Source organism: Pteropus alecto, unplaced genomic scaffold, assembly GCF_000325575.1.
Source record: "Pteropus alecto unplaced genomic scaffold, ASM32557v1 scaffold41, whole genome shotgun sequence".
NCBI classification, from domain to species: domain Eukaryota; kingdom Metazoa; phylum Chordata; class Mammalia; order Chiroptera; family Pteropodidae; genus Pteropus; species Pteropus alecto.
Genome location: NW_006430464.1, coordinates 1,513,476 through 1,532,321, shown reverse-complemented (window position 1 = coordinate 1,532,321; position 18,846 = coordinate 1,513,476). Strand labels below are relative to the sequence as shown.

General features: G+C 52.8%; 2 protein-coding genes and 2 pseudogenes across 3 annotated transcripts in view; 3 read left to right on the top strand and 1 right to left on the bottom strand.

Moving 5' to 3' along the window:
- FCGRT (Fc fragment of IgG receptor and transporter) overlaps positions 1-6,705 on the top strand; it is a 9,666-nt gene extending 2,961 nt beyond the window's left edge. The window contains exons 2-7 of the mRNA XM_006905115.2: positions 4-75; positions 393-644; positions 774-1,049; positions 5,132-5,401; positions 5,982-6,098; positions 6,361-6,705. Of these exons, the coding sequence (XP_006905177.1) occupies positions 4-75; positions 393-644; positions 774-1,049; positions 5,132-5,401; positions 5,982-6,098; positions 6,361-6,440 (1,067 nt within the window). The 3' untranslated portion in view covers positions 6,441-6,705. The remainder of the gene's footprint in view (positions 1-3; positions 76-392; positions 645-773; positions 1,050-5,131; positions 5,402-5,981; positions 6,099-6,360) is intronic.
- On the bottom strand, positions 2,922-3,036 carry LOC112482268 (annotated as a pseudogene).
- Positions 6,706-7,268: 563 nt separating the features above from the next.
- On the top strand, positions 7,269-16,605 carry RCN3 (reticulocalbin 3). 2 transcript variants are annotated; one of them, XM_006905028.3, is made up of 7 exons: positions 7,269-7,407; positions 7,827-8,074; positions 10,054-10,256; positions 11,382-11,554; positions 13,759-13,819; positions 15,613-15,812; positions 16,053-16,605. In XM_006905028.3, exons 2-7 carry the CDS (start codon positions 7,833-7,835, stop codon positions 16,158-16,160), a joined length of 987 nt encoding a protein of 328 aa, XP_006905090.1. In that variant the 5' UTR covers positions 7,269-7,407; positions 7,827-7,832; the 3' UTR covers positions 16,161-16,605. The 2 variants fall into 2 exon arrangements, with proteins under 2 accessions (XP_006905090.1, XP_006905089.1); XM_006905027.3 differs by having other exon boundaries at positions 7,324-7,425.
- Positions 16,606-18,500: 1,895 nt separating this feature from the next.
- LOC112482154 lies at positions 18,501-18,619 on the top strand (annotated as a pseudogene).
- The last annotated feature ends 227 nt before the right edge of the window (positions 18,620-18,846 follow it).

Below are 18,846 nucleotides of genomic sequence, written 5' to 3'. Positions count from 1 at the left end.
TTCCCCGGCCTCAGCCCTGGGGGCTCTGTCTGCTGCCGATCCTGCTGCTGCTCCCGCCGCAGACGCTGCGCGCAGGTGAGGGGCGCTCGGCGGGGCGGCGGGCGGGGTGGGGCCGCCCCTGCGAAAAGAGCGGACGAAGCAAAATCCGAATTTCCCTCGAGCCAGCACTTCCTCCTTCGCCGCGTTTCTACGCTTCGTTATCACGTTCTCCTCCTTCGCTCGGTGTGTCATGGAAGCACCTGTCCCCCTTTCTCTGAGGCTCCCCCCTCTTTCAGGGTCAGTCCCTTCTTTCTGGCGTGGAGTCCGCTCCCCGAGTGTCCTGTCCCTCTTGTTCCCAGCCTCGGTCCTCTCTGTCCCCTCCTGCTCCCCTCACCTTTGTGTCTCTCCGGCAGACAGCTACCGCTCCCTCCTGTACCACTTAACCTGCGTGTCGTCCCCGGCCCCGGGGACCCCCGCCTTCTGGGTGTCAGGCTGGCTGGGTCCACAGCAGTACCTGAGCTACAATAACCTGCGGGCGCAGGCCGAGCCGTGCGGGGCTTGGGTCTGGGAGAACCAGGTGTCCTGGTATTGGGAGAAAGAGACCACAGACCTGAGGCAGAAGCAGAAGCTCTTTCTCGAAGCTTTCACAGTCTTAGAGAAAAGCGGTGAGGCCCCTGACTCGGGCCTGAGGGGGCGGAGGAGCTGGGGGCGGGGGTGGGGGTGGGGCTGGGGCTGGAGCCCTGGGTCTCAGGGGGTGCGGTTGGGCCCCTGCTCACCTGTGCGGGGGACCCCAGGTTCCTACACCCTACAGGGCCTGCTGGGCTGTGAGTTGGGCCCTGACAACGTCTCGGTGCCGGTGGCCAAGTTTGCCCTGAATGGCGAGGACTTCATGACCTTTGACCCCAAGGCGGGCACCTGGAGTGGAGACTGGCCTGAGGCCCAGACCATCAGTGAGCATTGGAAGCATCAGGAGGAGGCGGTCAACAAGGAGAAGACCTTTCTGCTGTACTCCTGTCCCCAGCGCCTGCTGGGCCATCTGGAGAGGGGCCGCGGCAACCTGGAGTGGAAGGGTGAGCAGCCTCCAGAAAGATCTGTGGTCTTCTGGACCTTTCTGTCCCCACGGCCCCACCGTGGGCCGGGTCCTCTTCCCCTAGCCTGCTCTCTGGGGGCTGGGCTTCCAGTCTGGTCCTAGGGGTTCTCTCCACCCCCCAGAGCGGACCCTGCCCCTCTCCTGGGCACGGCCCTTGCGTGGCTCCCAGAGCCCCCAGAGCCCCCAGGACACAGCTCAAGCCCCGCCCCCCGCGTGGCGTGGCCTCTGCCGCTCTCCTCAGCCTCACCCTCCTCCACCTGCCTCACTCAGCCGGATGGAATCGCCCCGAGTCCCTTGAGCTCACGCCTTCCATTTCGTCGCCTCCATCATTCTTCCAATTCCACCGGTGTCACCTCCGGGGAGGTTCCTCTGGCCCATGAGGCTTTTTTCACTTGCCTCTTTGGGGCTCCCACAATGCCTCCCTCATGTGACCTCGATGACAGCACGTGGCACTCTGAGCTGTAATGAGGGGCGTGCCTGGGGAAGTGCCAAGGGCTGGAATCAGAGCCCTCTCGTCCTCGGTCACCCTCCAGCCTCCATCTCTGCCCTCAGTGCAGACCATCGTCTGCCGGCGGTCAGAAGAATATCTCGAAACATATAAACGGGCACCCACCCTGCCACCGCCTAAAACTATCCCTGTAGCTTCCCACTGGTCTCAGACTGAAAAACGCTAAGTCCGCACTGCGGCCCACCTGCGCCTATGGTCTGGCAGGTCATTTCGCTACCTCCCTCCTCCGGTGGCCTTCTGCCTGTCCTCCCACACGTCCGATTCTTTGACTCCTCAGGACCTTTGCACCTTTGTGCTCTCTGCCGGGGATTCTCTTCCTTGAGACCCTGCCGTGACTGGGTTCTTCTCGGGTTTTAGGTTTGACCTCGTTTTTAATCTTTAATTTTTTTTTCCTTTTTCTTACTGAGGCGTAACTTACCTATCTAAAGTACATACATAGCTTTGATTAATTTTCATGTGCTATGTACCTGCCCTCTGCATCAAGATCTGGATTCATTTCCAGGACCCCAGGAGACCGCCTTGGGTCCCCTCCCATTCCATACCCCCTAAGATTGACAAGCAACCTAACCTCTATCACCGTAGCGTTGCCTAATTTTGACCTTCATACCACTGTGAGTACGTGCTCGCTTGTGTCTGGCTTCTTCCATGCGAGCTTGCATTGGGAGGCTCTGTTGCGTGTATGGGTAGTTCATTCATCTTCATCGCTGAGTAGTATTCCATTGTGTGGTTCGTACCACATTTTATCAACAGGTGGTTTATTCCCAGATTCAGGCTATCGTGAGTCAAGCCTCTACGAACATTCTTGGACGTGTCTTTGATGAATTCGTATTTTTCTTGGTTTTGACTAAATACCCATGCGTGGATTGTTGTATCGTAGGGCAGGCATAGGATCGGCGTGGTGGGCGATGCCGAACACTTCCTCAAAGTGGTTGAACCAGTTCTGTCCTCCCATGGTCCATGTCTGTGAATGCCATGGCTGCACGGGCTTGCCAGAATTCGATGCTGTGTCTTTCATTTTAATCATCCTGATGGATGTGTAGCGGTCTGTTGTGAAAAATGAAAATCAGATGAATAAAGTCAGATCAATGAGATAATGACGAGTGATGATGTTGACTACTTTTCCACATTATTGGCCAGTTGGGTGTATCCACTCTTTCGGAATGGCTTTTTGAGTCTTTTACTCGTTTTTACAGGATTTTTACCTTTTTTTTTTTTTTTCTTATTAGAGATCTTCATACATTCTTGATTTGAGTCCTTTGGATATGTCAAATGGTTCTCTCAGAAATAATTTCTCCCTGTCCGCAGCCTGTCTTTTAGGCTCTTTTTTTATTTTTTTTTAATTTATGCCTACAGCACCTGGTCTTCCTAGGTGGTCTCCCATCCAAGTACTAACCAAGCTCGACCCTGCTTAGCTTCCGAGATCAGACATCAGGCTTGTTCAGGGTGAATGGCTGTAAGCCATGGACCTTGGCTCCACTGGGGTGTGAACCCAGGACCTTCTGCGTGTAAAGCAGACGTGCTAACCCTTACACTATGGAACCACGTCCTCTTTTCACGCTTTTAATGAAACCTTTTGATGAACAAACATTCTTAATTTGGATGAAGATCAGTTTGTCAATCTTTTATTCTATACCTCTTTTGTGTGTTCTCTTTAAGAAATCTTTCCTCTTCCTAAGCGATGAAAGGATTCTCCTCTGTCTCATTCTAGAAGCTTCATTGATAATCAGTAGCTCGTTTATTCGATCCATCTCGAATTCATTGCATGTAACAGTGTGACGGAAGGGCTCAGGGTTCACGCGTCCCTCACGGATACCCAGTTGACCCAGCATCATTTGTTATGAGACCGTCATCCCCTCGCCCCTGCGGATCTGATGGACTGAAATTGAGCCAGTACCTCAGTCTCTTGATGAACGTAGCTTTGGAGAAAGTTCTGATATCAGTCGTTAAGCTCTCCAGCTTTATCGCCTTGGTTATTCTATGCCATTTGCATTCTCTGTACATTTCTGCTTGTCAGTACCTGCCCCCCAAACACCCTATTGGGATTTCGATAGTCATTAAATCGTATCTATAGATCGGTGTGAGGAATTGACATCCTCACAATACTAAGTCTTCTAATTCGTGAATACAGTACATCCTTTTACTTGTTTAGATGCCCATTAACTTCTCTCGGTAATGGTTTTGTAGTTTTCTGTGTAGAGGTCTTGCACCTCTTTGGTTAGATTTAGTCCTAATTGTTAGACATTATTTGATGCTTCTGTAAATGGTAATTCTAAAAGTTTTATCTTCTGATTGTTTGTAACTAGTTTATAAGATACTATTGATTTTTGCATATTTCTCTGTATCTGGAAATTTTGCTGAATTCACTTATTTCTGTTAACTTTTTATAGATTCTTTCAGATCGTGTCATTTTGCTTCTTTTCTCTTCCAATTTTAATGCCTTTTTTTTTTCTTATTGCACTGGCTAGGACCCCCAGTATGTCACTGAATAGAGTAGTGATAATTCTCAGACTCCCTGAGAAAGAATTCAGCATTTTACCAGTATGTATTACGTTAGTTATGGGTTTTTGATAGATTCTCATTGTCAGATTAAGGAAGTTTCCGTTCAACTCCTAGTTTGCTGAGTTTTTGTTTTAAATTTTTTTTTTTTTTTGAATGGTGCTGAGTTTTAGCAAACCACTATTTGCTTTTTTTCTTTTTATTCTAATGAAGTGAATTATATTAACTGATTTTCAGATGTTAAACCAAGCTTGCATTCCTGGAATAAACTTCACACGATCCTAATGTAAATTGTTTGATTCTATCTGCTTATACTTTGTTTAGGGATTTTAAGTCTATTTTCAAGAACGATATTGGCCTTAAATTGAATTTCTTGTTATATCCTTCTGAGGTTTTGTTATTAAGGTTATTCTGGCTTCATCAAAAGTGCTGGGGATGGTTTCTTCTTTTTCCATTCCCTGGAAGGCTTTGTGGAAGAGTAGTATTATTTCTTCCTTAGTTGCTTTGGAGAATCCACCAATGATGTCATCTGGACCTGGAATTCTATCTGTTGAGAGTTTTAAACTATGGATTAAAATTTAAAAATAGTTATAGGACTACTCAAGTTATTAATTTCTTCTTGCGTCAGTTTTGGAAACTATTTCTCAGGAATGTGCCCAGTTCATTCAAGTTTCAAATGCACCGGCGTGAAGTATTTCATAATAACCCTCTTACGCTATCTTTTTCGTGACCGTAGGGTCCGTCTTATTTGCTCTCATCACTACACCTTCAGAAACTTACTTACTCGTACACACATATTTGTCTCTTCCCCTCATTAGAACGTAAGCTCCGCGAGGACAGGGACTCGTGTCTGTCTCGTTCACTGCTGTGTTCCCAGTGCCGAGAAGAGCGCCTGGCACATGATCGTTGCTCAGTACACGTCAACTAGAGGAAGGAATGGATGAGAGACGGCGGCTAGGCCGGGTCTCTGTCCTTATCCAGCTCTGGGCTGGGCCTGGCCCAGTGCACTGGGGGTTCGTGGGCTTGGGACTTAGGCCGCTCTGCTTGTTTGTCCGCAGAGCCACCGTCCATGCGCCTGAAGGCGCGACCAGGCAGCCCGGGCTTTTCCGTGCTCACCTGCAGTGCCTTCTCCTTCTACCCCCCTGAGCTGCAACTGCGATTCCTAAGGAATGAGCTGGCGGTGGGCTCCGGTGAGAGCCACCTCGGCCCCAACAGCGACGGCTCCTTCCACGCCTGGTCGTCACTAACGGTCAAAAGTGGCGACGAACACCACTACCGCTGCCTGGTGCAGCACGTGGGGCTGCCACAACCCCTCACTGTGGAACTGGGTGAGGCTCCACCGGGCGGTGATCACTCCCTTTGCCCGATTGCTTTTCGTTCTGCGTCCGACCGCCCTCCAGCCCACCGCTGCCAGTCCGCCTGGAGTCTAACTGCCTCGCGCCCCGCCCTGCCCGTTCTTCCAAAGCCCCGTGCCCTGTGTTGCTTATCTGTCCTCCTTTGCCTTACATGCTGCTGCTGCTGGCCTCGTTGGGTCTGGCCACCCGTTAACCGCTGTGGACCGTCCTCCCTGCTGCTGTCGGTCCTCGCCGGGACTGACCATTTACTGCTTTGAGTTGGACCTTCTGCTCTGTGCGCGCCCCTCTGCTCCACGTTCTAATACCACCCACCTTCCTGCTGCAGGCCCCTGGGCCAGGGTGACCGAGACTGCTTTTGCTAGGGCTGGTTCTTATATCTGGGGACATTCTGCCCAGGCCTACCGCACCAGCTGATTGGCCTTTTCTCTGCCCACATCCATGCCCCAAAACTTGGTGCTGGGATCCCTGACATTGGGTGGGACTGAGAACCCCCAGTTGGCTCAGATGGGGCGAAGGGTCCATTCGACATCTCACAGCATTCCTCTGGCTACAGAATCACCAGCCAGGTCCTCCATGGCAGTGGTTGGAATCGTCATCGGCGTCTTATTGTTCGTCGCACTGGTCATAGGAGGAGTCCTGCTGTGGAGGAGGATGCAGACCGGGATGCCAGGTGCGGGGCAGGAAGAGGGAAGAGCCTCAGAGAGAGTAACAGAGACGCAGAAAGATGGGGGTGGGGGCAGAGGTCTAGACAGAGAGGGACAGAGAGTGGTGGGGACACAGAACTGGAGGTGGTAAACAGAGACTGGAGGTGGGGAGGGTAGGCAGAAACCCACAGAGTAGGAGAGAGAAACACACAGACACGCAGACGCCGGAGGGGCACAGACTCAGAGGATTTCAAATTCTGATGACCTCCGCCCTTTCTCTTCCCTCAGCCCCTTGGATCTCTCTCCGTGCGGACGACGGAGGGGCCCTCCTACCCACGCCTGGCCTGCCCAAGGATGCTGACTCTTAGGACATAAAAGCATCCCCAGCGGCTGCCAGATCGTCTTCCATCCTGGCTGCTACCAGCTAATGTAGTCAGGTCCCTTTCATGCTGTGAGACCTCCTGGAATTTCTGAGCCTCCAGGAGTCCTGGGCCCCGTGTCCTCCCTCTGGGTTCGTCCTCCCTCTGGATTCGTCCTCCCTCTGGATTCGTCCTCCTGTGGTTGGCCTCGGTTCCCTTACTGATATATATGAATCTTTTCCACCTCAATATATAACACGAGTTTGGGCCGGAATTACTGTGTTCTCGTTATTTCCACTTCTGCAGAGGGGGAAGTGAGGGAATGGGTGTGGGGAATAAATCAACGGTGTAAGCTCTGGGCTTCAGATCTCCCCCCGAGGCTAACATGGCGCCGTGGTGGAATCTGCCACTTCGATATGCCAAGTCATGTAGTTTTCATTCGTGTTTCACAAATATTTACTGACTGCCTACGCTGTGCCAGGCATTTTGAGGAATTCTTGGCTGGAGTCTGATCTGCCTCCTTGGTGGAGCGGAAGAACTGTTCTCTCTAATCAGGGAAGGGGGTGCCCCCTCTGGCCCCTGGGTTCCCTTTTTACTCAAACCAGGCTGACAAAGGCGAAGAGATAAAAATACATCTCCCACGAGGCTTTGGAGTTATGGCAACTGGTGGTTGTCGGGCAGGGCGCCCCGACGCCCTCCGGGAGTTGTAGTTCGCCCCCGCTGCGTCCTCGGGCGTCGCCCACCCCGCCCGCCCTGGGAAGGGGCGGGGCCGGGCCTCGCGCCGCGCTCTCCTTTGTGGACGTGGCGAGGGGCGCCCGCGGCCCACCCTTCTCTCCTCGGCCCCGCCCCGTGGGCCCTCCTGAGCGCTCATTGGTCGGAGGGCGGGGCCTCTGCACTGCCGGAGGCGGGGCCTGGCTGGAGAGCCGCCAAATTGGGCATCTTTTTGGATAACGCAGAGTGCAGCGTAGAGAAAGAAGTAAGACTGGATAACTCGGTAAAGAGAGGCGGGGGCGGGTGGCCGGGCCAGGGGGGACGGCTCGGGTCCTCTTGGGTCGAGGATTAGGATCAGACTGGAAACGACGCTCGGGAGCCTGCATGACTTCTCTCTGGCCACGACCCCGCCCCACACTTTGCGTGGGAAGTGCGCCACGTCTCCCTCTTGGATCCCCCCACTTGCGGCTCCGGGGCCCCTCTGGGTCTCCCTCAGAAGAGTCCGTCCCCACAGCTGGTTTCACCTCTGAGATCCTGTCCCCTTTTTCCCCAAGCCCGCCCCCTCTTGAGCCCAAAACTTTGCAGCCAGCTGCCACCTCTCTGTCCTGTTCTAGGTCTCCCCCGTTCCTGTCTCGTCTCTGTCCTTTTCCCTACCCCTTACTCCTAGCCTCTGTCGCTCCCCAGGGACTGATGATGTGGCGACCATCGCTTCTGCTGCTGCTTTTGCTGCTCAGGCACGGGGCCCAGGGGAAGCCGTCCCCTGACGCTGGCCCTCATGGCCAGGGGAGGGTCCACCAGCCGGCCCCCCTGAGCGAGGCCCTTCATGATGACGCTCACGGGAACTTCCAGTACGACCATGAGGCTTTTCTGGGACGAGAGGTGGCCAAGGAATTCGACCAGCTCAGCCCAGAGGAAAGCCAAGCCCGGCTGGGGTAGGAGAAAGATGGGGGGTGGGGGTGGAAAGATTTAGGGTTGTAATTTAAAACAGGGAGGTCAGCGGAAGTCTGTGTGGATATGTGTGGGAGTAGCGTTCCGAGCCGAGGGAATGTAAGTGCAAAGGCCCTGAGGCAGGAATAGGTCTGATTTGTTTGAGGAACAGTCAGGCCCACGTGCCTGGAACCCAGTGAGCGAAGGGAGAGGGTGGGAGCTGATGGCGGAGAGAGAGAACAAACGGGTGAAGATTTAAGCTCTTCTTTGAGTGAGATGAGAGCCACGGGAGGGCTCTGAGCGGAGGGAGGACTTGAGCTGACTTAGATTTTAACAGGACCCCTCTGGTTGCTATTTGGGGTACAGGCTATAGGGAGCAAGAAGCAGGGAGCCCCGTGGGGTAGCTACTGCAGGAGTCCAGATGAGAGATGAAAGACGATGGCGATGAGATCAGGGTGGAGATGGCCAGATTTCTGGCTGGGAGATTGCGCTCCGATGGGGTTGGGTGAAGGATGAGGGGAAAGAAGATTTTAACAGGACCCCTCTGGTTGCTATTTGGGGTACAGGCTATAGGGAGCAAGAAGCAGGGAGCCCCGTGGGGTAGCTACTGCAGGAGTCCAGATGAGAGATGAAAGACGATGGCGATGAGATCAGGGTGGAGATGGCCAGATTTCTGGCTGGGAGATTGCGCTCCGATGGGGTTGGGTGAAGGATGAGAGAGAGGAAAGGCGGCGAGAGGCTGCCACACTTGGCAGAGCACTTGCTGCAACGCCAGGTCCTGTCCTAAGTGCTCCGCAAGGGTTTAACTAATGTATTTCCCGCGACCCCGCTGTAGGGTAGGCTCTGTTATTTATTCTCATTTTACAGAGGGGGAAACTAAGGCACAGAGAGCTGCAGTGATTTGCCCACGGTCACACAGCCTACTGTAAGAGGAGGCTGAAGGATTTGAAACTAGAATATCTAAATGTGGAGCCCATGCTCTTACCATCTTGAACCTCAGGGTAGGGTGTTAGTCCTGAGGACAGAGCCGGCCCCTGACTGATCCCATCAGAGACTGCTTGACGCGGGAGGGGACAGCAGGGATGACTCGGATTCCACCCTGGGGACTGGGGTCGCAGGGGCTTAGGGACTGTGACAGAGAGGAAGACTCATCCAAACCAGCGGCGGGGCGGGGCCAGGGGAGTGGGGAGGGGCCTGGGCCGGAGAGAGAGCGTGAGATGGTACCGACTGGGGCTTGACATGAGACGGGCGAGGGGTGCTCGGGATCCACCCGAGCACGGGAAAGGGAGTGGTGGAAGCCAGGCCCGCGGGGTCGCAGACGATGCTCCTAGTGCGATGCCTGATAATGGCGAGAAAAGGTAGGGGGCAGGGGCGGGACGCAGCTCGGGCGCCTGAAATTGACCCGCGCATCCAGGGAGGGGGCGGGACGGGAGGCGGGATTAGAAGGGAGGGTCCTAAGACGGACGGAGCCGGGGAGAGGGGCGGGGCCTGAGCAGGCAAGAGAAGGTGGTGGCGGGGGGTTGTGTGGCTGTGCCAGTCGTAGTTGGGAGGGAGTTTAGGACAGGAGCCCTGCGGGCCAGGGGCGCGGTGTGGCTACTTGGCAGAGATGGAGCACGTGCAGGGTGGAAGGGCGAGGCCACAGCGGAGGGAATGGCCCTGGACCGTAGTAGGTGCTTCCTCCGCCTGGGCGTGTCTTGGGTCGCAGCGCCAGCGGCGGTCCTCTGGGTCTCGAATTGGATGTAATCTCCCCAGGACGCAGAGCCTGGGCTGAAGGGGCGGGGCCCTGTGGTGGGCGTGGTCCCAGGATCGACACAGGCCTCCCCCCAGTTTGTGGGCGACTCGGTGGACATAATTTTCATTCCCACATGGGGCCGTGTCTCCAGTGGGGGCGTGGCTCCTTGAGGGGCAGAGCCTGGACGAAGGCGGGGCCCCGTGTGGGCGGGGCCCGAGACTGATGTGCGCCCCGCCCCGGTCCGGTCCGCAGGCGCATCGTGGACCGCATGGACCGCGCAGGGGACGGGGACGGCTGGGTGTCGCTGGCCGAGCTCCGCTCGTGGATCGCGCACACGCAGCGGCGGCACATACAGGACTCGGTGAGCGCGGCCTGGGACACGTACGACACGGACCGCGACGGGCGTGTGGGTTGGGAGGAGCTGCGCAACGCCACCTATGGCTACTACGCGCCCGGTATGCTGGGAGACCCCGACCCCTGTTCCTCACACGCACCGTGACCCTGACCTGTTTGACCCCCTCATCCTGAGAACCTTTAGGCCATTAGCCAGAATCCATGACCTGACCTTTAACCTCTGATCCTTGATCAGTATCGACCTACTTCTAGGACCCCATCACCCAGAAACCCCAATATCTGGCTTATTCTGGCATCTACGACCTCTGTAACCACGGGATAGGGGAACTTCAGATCCTTGACCAGGGAGGGACATCTATCTACCTTCCATGCCCCATCATCCTGACCCCCTGACCTCTGACTTCTCATCCTGAGAATCCCAAAGCTATTTACCCTGCCCCCCGACTCTTTGGGTTCCCTCCTCCCTTTCCCCATGCCCCAGCCCCCAGCCCCCCAGAGTTCTTGTTGTCTTCCTCCTGTACCCTCACACCAGCCAGTCCTTCAGATACTGCCAGAGGGGTCTCCCCACACCCAGAGCTGACTCCGACCCTCCCTTACCTACAGCCCCCATGACTCCCCAGGGCCCCCAGGAGAGAGTCCCAGCTCCTCAGCCCTGCACCGCCCACCCTCTGGATGGGTTTTCCTGAACTTTCTGCCCCAACCAAATGGATGTTCCGCCGTTTCCTGGAACTCGGCACATTCTGCAAACCTCCACACTGCGTACATACTGTTCCCTCTGTTGAAAATGCCCTTTCCCTGCTCTCTGTCCAGCAAGCCGAGGCAGTGTAGCCTCCTGCGTCAGAGTGCTACCTGGGGCCCAATGGCCAGTGTCAACTCAAACTCTGTCATTACTGGCCGTATGACCTCGGGCAAGTTATTTCCTCTCTAGGAGTAAGTTTCTCCTTCATAAAATGAGAAAAAGCGAAGGAACTCACTTGCTTTTTATGAGAGTTAAATGCAATATCATAAAGAACTTAGCATATAATAGGCTCTCACCATTAGGTAGCAAATATGTACAAATAATGAATGTATATCACGTATGATTAATTAGGCGGAGGTCTTCCTGCCCTGACCCGCCCCCCTGCCCTCCCCTCCCCGCCCCCCAATTAGAGCTCTTTGTCCTCCTCCTCAACCTCCTGGCGTTCCCTCCATGAAAGCACAGCTCACCGAGCTCCCCTCTTTCCCAGGCGAAGAATTTCACGACGTGGAGGACGCGGAGACCTACAAGAAGATGATGGCTCGGGACGAGCGGCGTTTCCGGGTGGCTGACCAGGATGGGGACTCGATGGCCACTCGGGAGGAGCTGACGGCCTTCCTGCACCCAGAGGAGTTCCCTCACATGCGGGACATTGTAGTTGCCGTGAGTGAGAGCCAGCCCCCCCAGCGCTTACTTTGGGGATTCCAGTCACCCGGTCCTCCCGCACCTTCCCCAGGGAACCCAGGCCACAAGCACAGATCCATGGAGGGCGACATCTTTCATACCTGCCCCAATGCCGCCCCCCCATGTCACTCCAAGTGGCAGGACTTATACCCACTCTGCCCATGCTTAACTTTTCACAGATTACTTTAAAAATGTAATTATATGTATTTCTCAAATAGGTAACATATCGATGTGGTTAAATACCCAAAGATGCAAAAAAAGTGAACAGTCTTCTTTCCTACTGTGTCCCCCATCCTGTATCCCCCACAAGCGAGTCCTGTCCCCCATAGGTAACCCCTTTCTTGTGTCTCCATTTCCAAGGCTGCTTTAGGGGTCTATGGCAAGGCTGTTTGGATCAAGGGCTCTGAGGTCAGAAGGCCTGGGTTCACATCCCAGCCCTGAAGCTTCCTGGATGTGTGACCTTGGGCAAGTTACGTAACCTCTCTGGACCGGAATTTCCTCATCTGTAAAATGATGGTACCGATAGTGATCCCTGCTTCGGGGGTAGTCAGGGGGACTAGATGAGTTTATACATGTAAAACTGTAAAATCAGCCCGGGGGAGATGCTCATCACGTCTCTCTACACACACATGTCAATACGGCTACAGGTTAAAACTTCGAGGATTGGAATCACTGGATCACTGGGTCTCCCCCTAGACTCTTGCAAGACCCAGTGTTCCTCTTTTATAGCAGATAATGTCATAACACTTCTTTTTTCTCCTGAGTTGAGATTATTTAACAAAACCTGACTGAGCATGTTCTGTGTGCCAGGAACCCTTCTGACACCTTTACCTGCATTACTTTGATTTAATTGTCATGGCAACCCTGTTGGGGTGGCCTGTCATCTTCATTTTACAGATAAGGGTACCTAGGTGCAGAGAGGTTAGGTGACTTGCCTGAGATCACCCAAATGAGATTCGAACCCCAGGCAGCTAAATCTGTGGTCTAAACCAGGGGTCAGCAAACTAGAACCTGTGGTCAAATCTGGCCCGCAGCTTGTTTTTGCAAATAAAGTTTTATTGTAACAGCCGTGCCCATTTGCTTACATACGCTACAACTGCGGAGCGAGTCAGTTCCATGTACTATACAGCACGCAAAGCCAGGAATATTTGCTCTCTGGTCCTTTATGGAAAACGTTTGCCGAGCCCTGGGCTAAACTCTGCTGTCATCTCTCACGTTTGTGGATAGCGAGCGTAACCTCCCCCGATACAGGATTTCAAAACATGAATATTAGTCCAGATTGTACTATAAAGAAGGAGCTACAAGAAAGTCGCTTATAATAAATAATGGGAATTTCAATATGTAAGTGTCTTGCAGAGTTGCCAGATTTAGCAAATAACACAGGACATTCAATTACATTTGGATTTATACCAACAAATAATTCTTCAATAATTGCGTAAGTACATCCCACGCAATATTTGGGACATACTTATGCTAAAACACTATTTTTCTGAAACTCAAGTGTATCTCAGTATCCTGTACTCTAAGTATGTCCCAAATATTGTGCAGAACAGACTCATACTAGAGAGTTATTCGTCGTTCATCTGGAAGTCAAATGTAATTGATCGTCCCGTATTTTATCTGCCAACCCTAAAATGCTGGAGACTTTGCCAGAAGACAAAGTGGAGTGTCATACACCTGCAGCATCTTACGATGAGTGAGTTTGAATGTAAAAGTGGGGAACAGAATCCATTTGCTCGAAAACTGAAGGAAAATCAAAGAGCAGAGATATTCAGCGTGTGTCGAAACGGTCTGCCAAGCACATCATGCTCAAACGTAACACGGAGTTAGGGTCTACGCTCTGCCTTTTAAAGGAAAAGACAAGTCTGCCCTTGGAGCATGTGGGCTGGGCAGGAGAAAGATGTCAGGGATGCAGAAAGGCTCTATGTGAATCCAACCTGTGCATCAGGACATCTGGGTTCCCTGGCCCCCACCCGCTAAGTGCAGGTAGGACCCACGTCGTGACATGGAAAGCCTCCAAGTTTCCCACGTGCCTCTGAGAATAGTTACGTCCTGTCGAGACTGCTCCAATGCCTGGCCCCATAGCCACCCCAGAATGAGAGCCCCTGAGAGAACTTCACGTCCTGGCCCCCGGGGGTCCAGCCCCACACTGGGAGCCAGCCCCAATGCCTGTTTCTCTACAGGAAACCCTGGAGGACCTGGACAAGAACAAAGATGGCTACATCCAAGTGGATGAGTATATCGGTGAGTGGGACCTGAATCCCTCCCTGAGGACACCTGTCTCCTCCCAAGTCCAGGTGGCAGCCCAATGCATTATCACCAGTAAGAAAGCAAAGGCCCTCTGAAGTGGGGGCGGGGGCGCTGCTTGAGTTCATGCAGCCACCAAACGTTTATTGAGCACCTACTATGTGCCGGGCCCCAAAGTGTTTGTCGATCACTCACTGTATATCAGGCCCAACAAATCTTTATCAAACACTTACTATGGGCCAAACCCAGGAAACATTTATCAAGTACTTTTTGTGTGCCAGGCCAAAAAAGCATTTATCAAGCACCCACTGTGTACCAGGACCAGGAAACAGTTATTGAGCACCTACTGCATACCAGTGGTTGAGGATATAGCAGAGACTATCACAGACCAAGGCCCTTCCTGGGATGGTCTAGAGATTCCGCAAAATTGGGGCTCAGGAGCTGCATTTGCTTGCGGCGGGAAGTCAGGGAGCTTGTTTTGCATTTATACAGCAAAGTGTAAATATCTCCTGTTAACTTGGGATGTTGGGGAACCCTTGTGACACCCCTAAATATCCCCATGGCCCTGCCTCTGTCCTTGGCCTCAAGGGGCAAAAATACATTGAGGGGAAGGCTAGCAAACATGGACGTTTTTCAAGTTAGAACATGTTTTTCTACAGAAGTTTTTTATGGAAAAAACTTGCAGGCAGGACATTTTTATTTAAGGATTTTTTTCTTTTTGGTAAGAAGTAACTCGAGCATCACAGCTGAATCATAACAGTAGCTGCCACAGTCTGTGGTGACTGTGGTTAACATCTTGTAAATTCATTTAATCCCCCTCTTTATAGATAAGGAAGTGGAGGCCTTACAGGAAGTGTCCAGAATAGGAAAATCCACAGAGAAAAAGAGATTAGTGGTTGCCTAGGGCCTGGAGCTAAGGCGGGGGATGGGGGGTAACTGCTTAATGGGAAAGGGGTGTCCTTTTGGGGTGATGAAATGCTCTGGAGCTAGGTGGAGATTGCGCAGCATTGCCACTGCACTAAATGTCACTAATGGTGAGTTTTATGGTGTGGGCTTTTCACCGCAATATTAAAAAACGCACACACAACTCCCATTGACCATTGCTATCATTTCCTATAAGAGATGATGACTTAGTGCCATTTAAAAAAAGAAAAAAGGGAAGGAACCGTGCTGACTGCTCCCGAAGGCTGACTGTGCCTACTGCATGGAGGTGACGCCCTCTGATGTTCCCTGGTCTGGTCCCCGAGGGGGTAATTAGCATTCCCTGCTAATTATCCTGGCTTTCTGTCTGGTGTGGTGTGAAAAAAACTTGGAAATCCATCTGTGGAGTACTTACTTTCTCCAAGTCAGCCCCTGGGGCAAAGTTTTGCAAACATTTACAAATAATGGGAACAAACCAGAGGCTCCAACCAACCGTCATGGCCAGGTAGGTTCTTGGCGAGAGGTGAGGTGTTCTAAGTGTGGCTTTGTCGCATCTCGCCTGAAACATCTTCGCTCATCATTCTTTCGTGTAGAGTGCCTACTACGTGTCAAGCACCGCGCCACACGATATGCAGTGTCTCATGCGGGCATCCATCAAACTGATGGATCGTTCATTCAATGACCCGATCAATCAATCGAGTCATGTTCACGTATAGCAGAGCAATCACCTGGAAATCGGGCTTTGTTATTAAACCCATTGAAACGGAGGCAGCCGAGGCGGGAGCACATCGGGGCGGCGGGGGTCTCGTGGTCAGGAGGCGTCAGAGCCGGGCCCGCCCCTGACGTCGCCCCGTCTCCGACGTCCCCAGCGGACCTGTACACGCAGGAGCCGGGGGAGGAGGAGCCGGCCTGGGTGCAGACGGAGCGGGAGCAGTTTCGGGACTTCCGAGATCTGAACAAGGACGGGCATCTGGACGGGAGCGAGGTGGGCCACTGGGTGCTGCCCCCGGCCCAGGACCAGCCGCTGGTGGAGGCCAACCACCTGCTGCACGAGAGCGACACGGACAAGGTGCGCCGTGGGGGCCGCGCTGGGGATGGATGCCAGCCTGGCGCGCGGTCCCATGAGCGGGGCCCGGAGCTGCCAGGGTCCCCGTTTGGCATGGAGACCGGGAGGGGCCCGGGAAAAGGAGGAACAGAGACCTTGAGAAGGGGGCAGACACCCAAAAGTGAGGGGACAGGGACTCAGAGAGAGGGGCAGAGACCTACAAGGCACTGTGTTGTCCCCTCTGACCTCTGACCCTCGCTCCAGGACGGGCGTCTGAGCAAGGCTGAGATCCTGGGCAACTGGAACATGTTCGTTGGCAGCCAGGCCACCAACTACGGCGAGGACCTGACACGTCACCACGACGAGCTCTGAGCCCCAGCATGCCCACCACAGCCTCGTGGCCCCATGGAATGACCCAAGGAGAATGACCTGGTGGCCAGGTCCCCCGCTCTGTGTCTGGCCCTGCAGGATGCAGACCCAGCCCCGGTGGCCCCTTGTGCCTGGGCTCTCCCAGACCCACCGTCAAATTCTGTCCCTGAGACACTGCAGCCCCTCCCAGCCTTCCCGCCCGCCCCAGGCCTCTCACAGTCCTGAAGGATGAGGGACCACCCATTTCTGATTGGCAGGATCTCCCAGCCCAGGCCCCCCCAACGCCAAGCTCAGCCTCCAGGCGCCTCCACTGACCCCGCCAACCCCCACCAAGTGACAATCTGAGCCTCACTCCACACAGACAGGAGACACTCCCTCAGTGTGGCCTCACCCCACACTCACCCGCCATCACTGCCAGAGAGGCAATAAAATCCGGTGTGGGGCCTCATCCGTGTGTCTCTCTGAGGGTGTCCTGGGAGCCTGGGGAGGAACTGTGGGCTGTGACAGAGAGGGACGTGCTGGGATTTGGGAGGACTGTGGGCTGAAGGAGGGGACGAGGTATTTGAAGAGGAGGTTCTGGGTTTGAGAGTGTTCCTGAGAATGAAAAATGACACTAGAGCTCGGACCCAACAGTGAACAAGCCAGGCAGAGAGCTCTGCCTTCTGGAGAGCAGGTGACAGCGACGCTCGAGTGGCCAGGAGAGGCCTCACTGCTAAACCGAGTGAGGGAGCGAGCCCTGGGGACATCCAGGAGGAACAGCAAGTGCAAAGGCCCTGTGGCAGGCAGTGTGAGTTGTCAGCAAGGCCGTGCATGAACGGAGAGGTGAGGGTAAATAGGGAACCAGGACCAGGTCATACAGGGCTTGTAGGCGGGTCATCATGGTCCCGGTCTGATGGGACAAGATCGAGGGCGGCAGAGCCCCAGAAAGATGGGACAGAATTTACTCAGTGAGCCATGGATCCCTGGAGGGTTTTGAGAGAATGAATGTGAGCTGACTCAGGTGACAACAGCCTCTTTACTGCTGGTGGCGGGAGGGAGGCAGGGGTGGGAGGATAGGAGGACTAGACGGACATTTCTTCCTTCTGCAGCCCCATGAGACCTGCTGGGGAAATTCTCTAGAGTTAAGCATGGGCCTCAGTCTGTCCTAGTAAATCCACTTCTGGAAGCTCCCAAATGGAAGTATAGCAATAAGCTCACAAAACGAAGGTTTGTAGCCGCTTTAATCATAATAGTCTCAAACCGGAAACAACCCACACGCTCGTCCACAGAAGGGGTAAGTGTACGGTGGGACCTCCACCCAAGGGAAGCCGCCACAATGGGGAGGTGATCTCGAGGCGCCCCAGTGGCATGGAGGAATGTCACAGATGTTCTGCAGAGCAAAAGAAGCCGAACACAGAAGCACATGCTACGTGATTCCATTTACAGGAAATTCAAGAACAGGCAAAACTAATCTAAGAAGTGAGAGGTAAGTTCTCCCCTTGGTGCGGAGAACTGGAATGGACCTGAGGTGGGTTCTGGGGTGCTGAGCTTGAGCTGGGAACTGCTTCCCTGGGGCTGTGCAGCCTGTAAAACTTCACCTAGCTGTCCATGCAGAATGTGTCTACCTTTATGTTTATTCGAGCCCAACTGCTTCCCTGGGGCTGTGCAGCCTGTAAAACTTCACCCAGCTGTCCATGCAGAATGCATCCACCTTTATGCATGGCAGACTTCCAAGTTTACTTTTAAAAAATCTCCAATTTTTAGGGCAGTAAAACTATTCCATATGATCCTGTAATAGTGGATAGATGTTATTATACATGAGTCAAAACCCACAGAATGTATCACACAGAGTGAACCCTAATGTATCTGTGTACTTTAGTTACTAATAATGTATCAATATCGGTTTATCGATTATAACAAAGTTTCCCACTAATGCTAGATGTTAATAATAGAGGAAACTGGAAGCTGGGTAAGTGGGTATATATGGGAACTCTTAGTACTTTCTCCTTATTTTTCCATAAACGTAAAACTGTCCTTGAAAATAAAGCCCCCTAACAAAGTCATAAGCAACTAAAATAGAAAAAGAAATACTCTTTATAGGTCAAGTCACAGATCCCTCATATTTGATGATTTTTGTTTTCCTTCTTAGGGGAAAGAGATGGAAATAACGTAGGGCCGGATGGTAAACCTATAGACCAAATATTGGAAGAACTGACATTTTAACAAGATTGTCTTCCAATCCATGAACATAGTATATCTCCCCATTGCTCTAAGTGTTGAAATTATCTCAGCAATGTTTTGTAGTTTTCGGAGTAAAGGTCTTTAACTTTTGTAAAAGATAAAAGGTCTTTTAAATTTATCTCTGTCTACAGCCATGCTACCCTGAACAAGTCCGATCCTGTCTGATCTCGGAAGCTAAGCAGGGTCAGGCTTGGTTAGTACTTGGATGGGAGACCACCTAGGAAGACCAGGTGCTGTAGGTGTAAAAAAATAATAAAAAAATAAAATAAAATAAGGGATTGTAAGCTGACAAGATCCTTGCAATCTGTGGGGTCAATCAACGGTTGCCTCACCTAAAAAAAGAAGAAAAAAAATTTTCTCTAAGTATTTTTATGCTGTTGTCAATGAAATTGTTTAATTTCCTGTTCCAATTTCTTGCTTCGAGAATACAAAACTACAATTTTTTTGGTTGGATTCATTGTAATATCTA

Bases quoted from the DNA above. Each gene is read 5' to 3' on its own strand.
- RCN3 (XM_006905028.3), top strand. From the start codon at position 7,833: ATGATGTGGCGACCATCGCTTCTGCTGCTGCTTTTGCTGCTCAGGCAC. The intron at 11,555-13,758 runs GTGAGTGAGAGC...GTTTCTCTACAG, and splicing joins TGCGGGACATTGTAGTTGCC to GAAACCCTGGAGGACCTGGA. The intron at 13,820-15,612 runs GTGAGTGGGACC...CGACGTCCCCAG, and splicing joins CCAAGTGGATGAGTATATCG to CGGACCTGTACACGCAGGAG.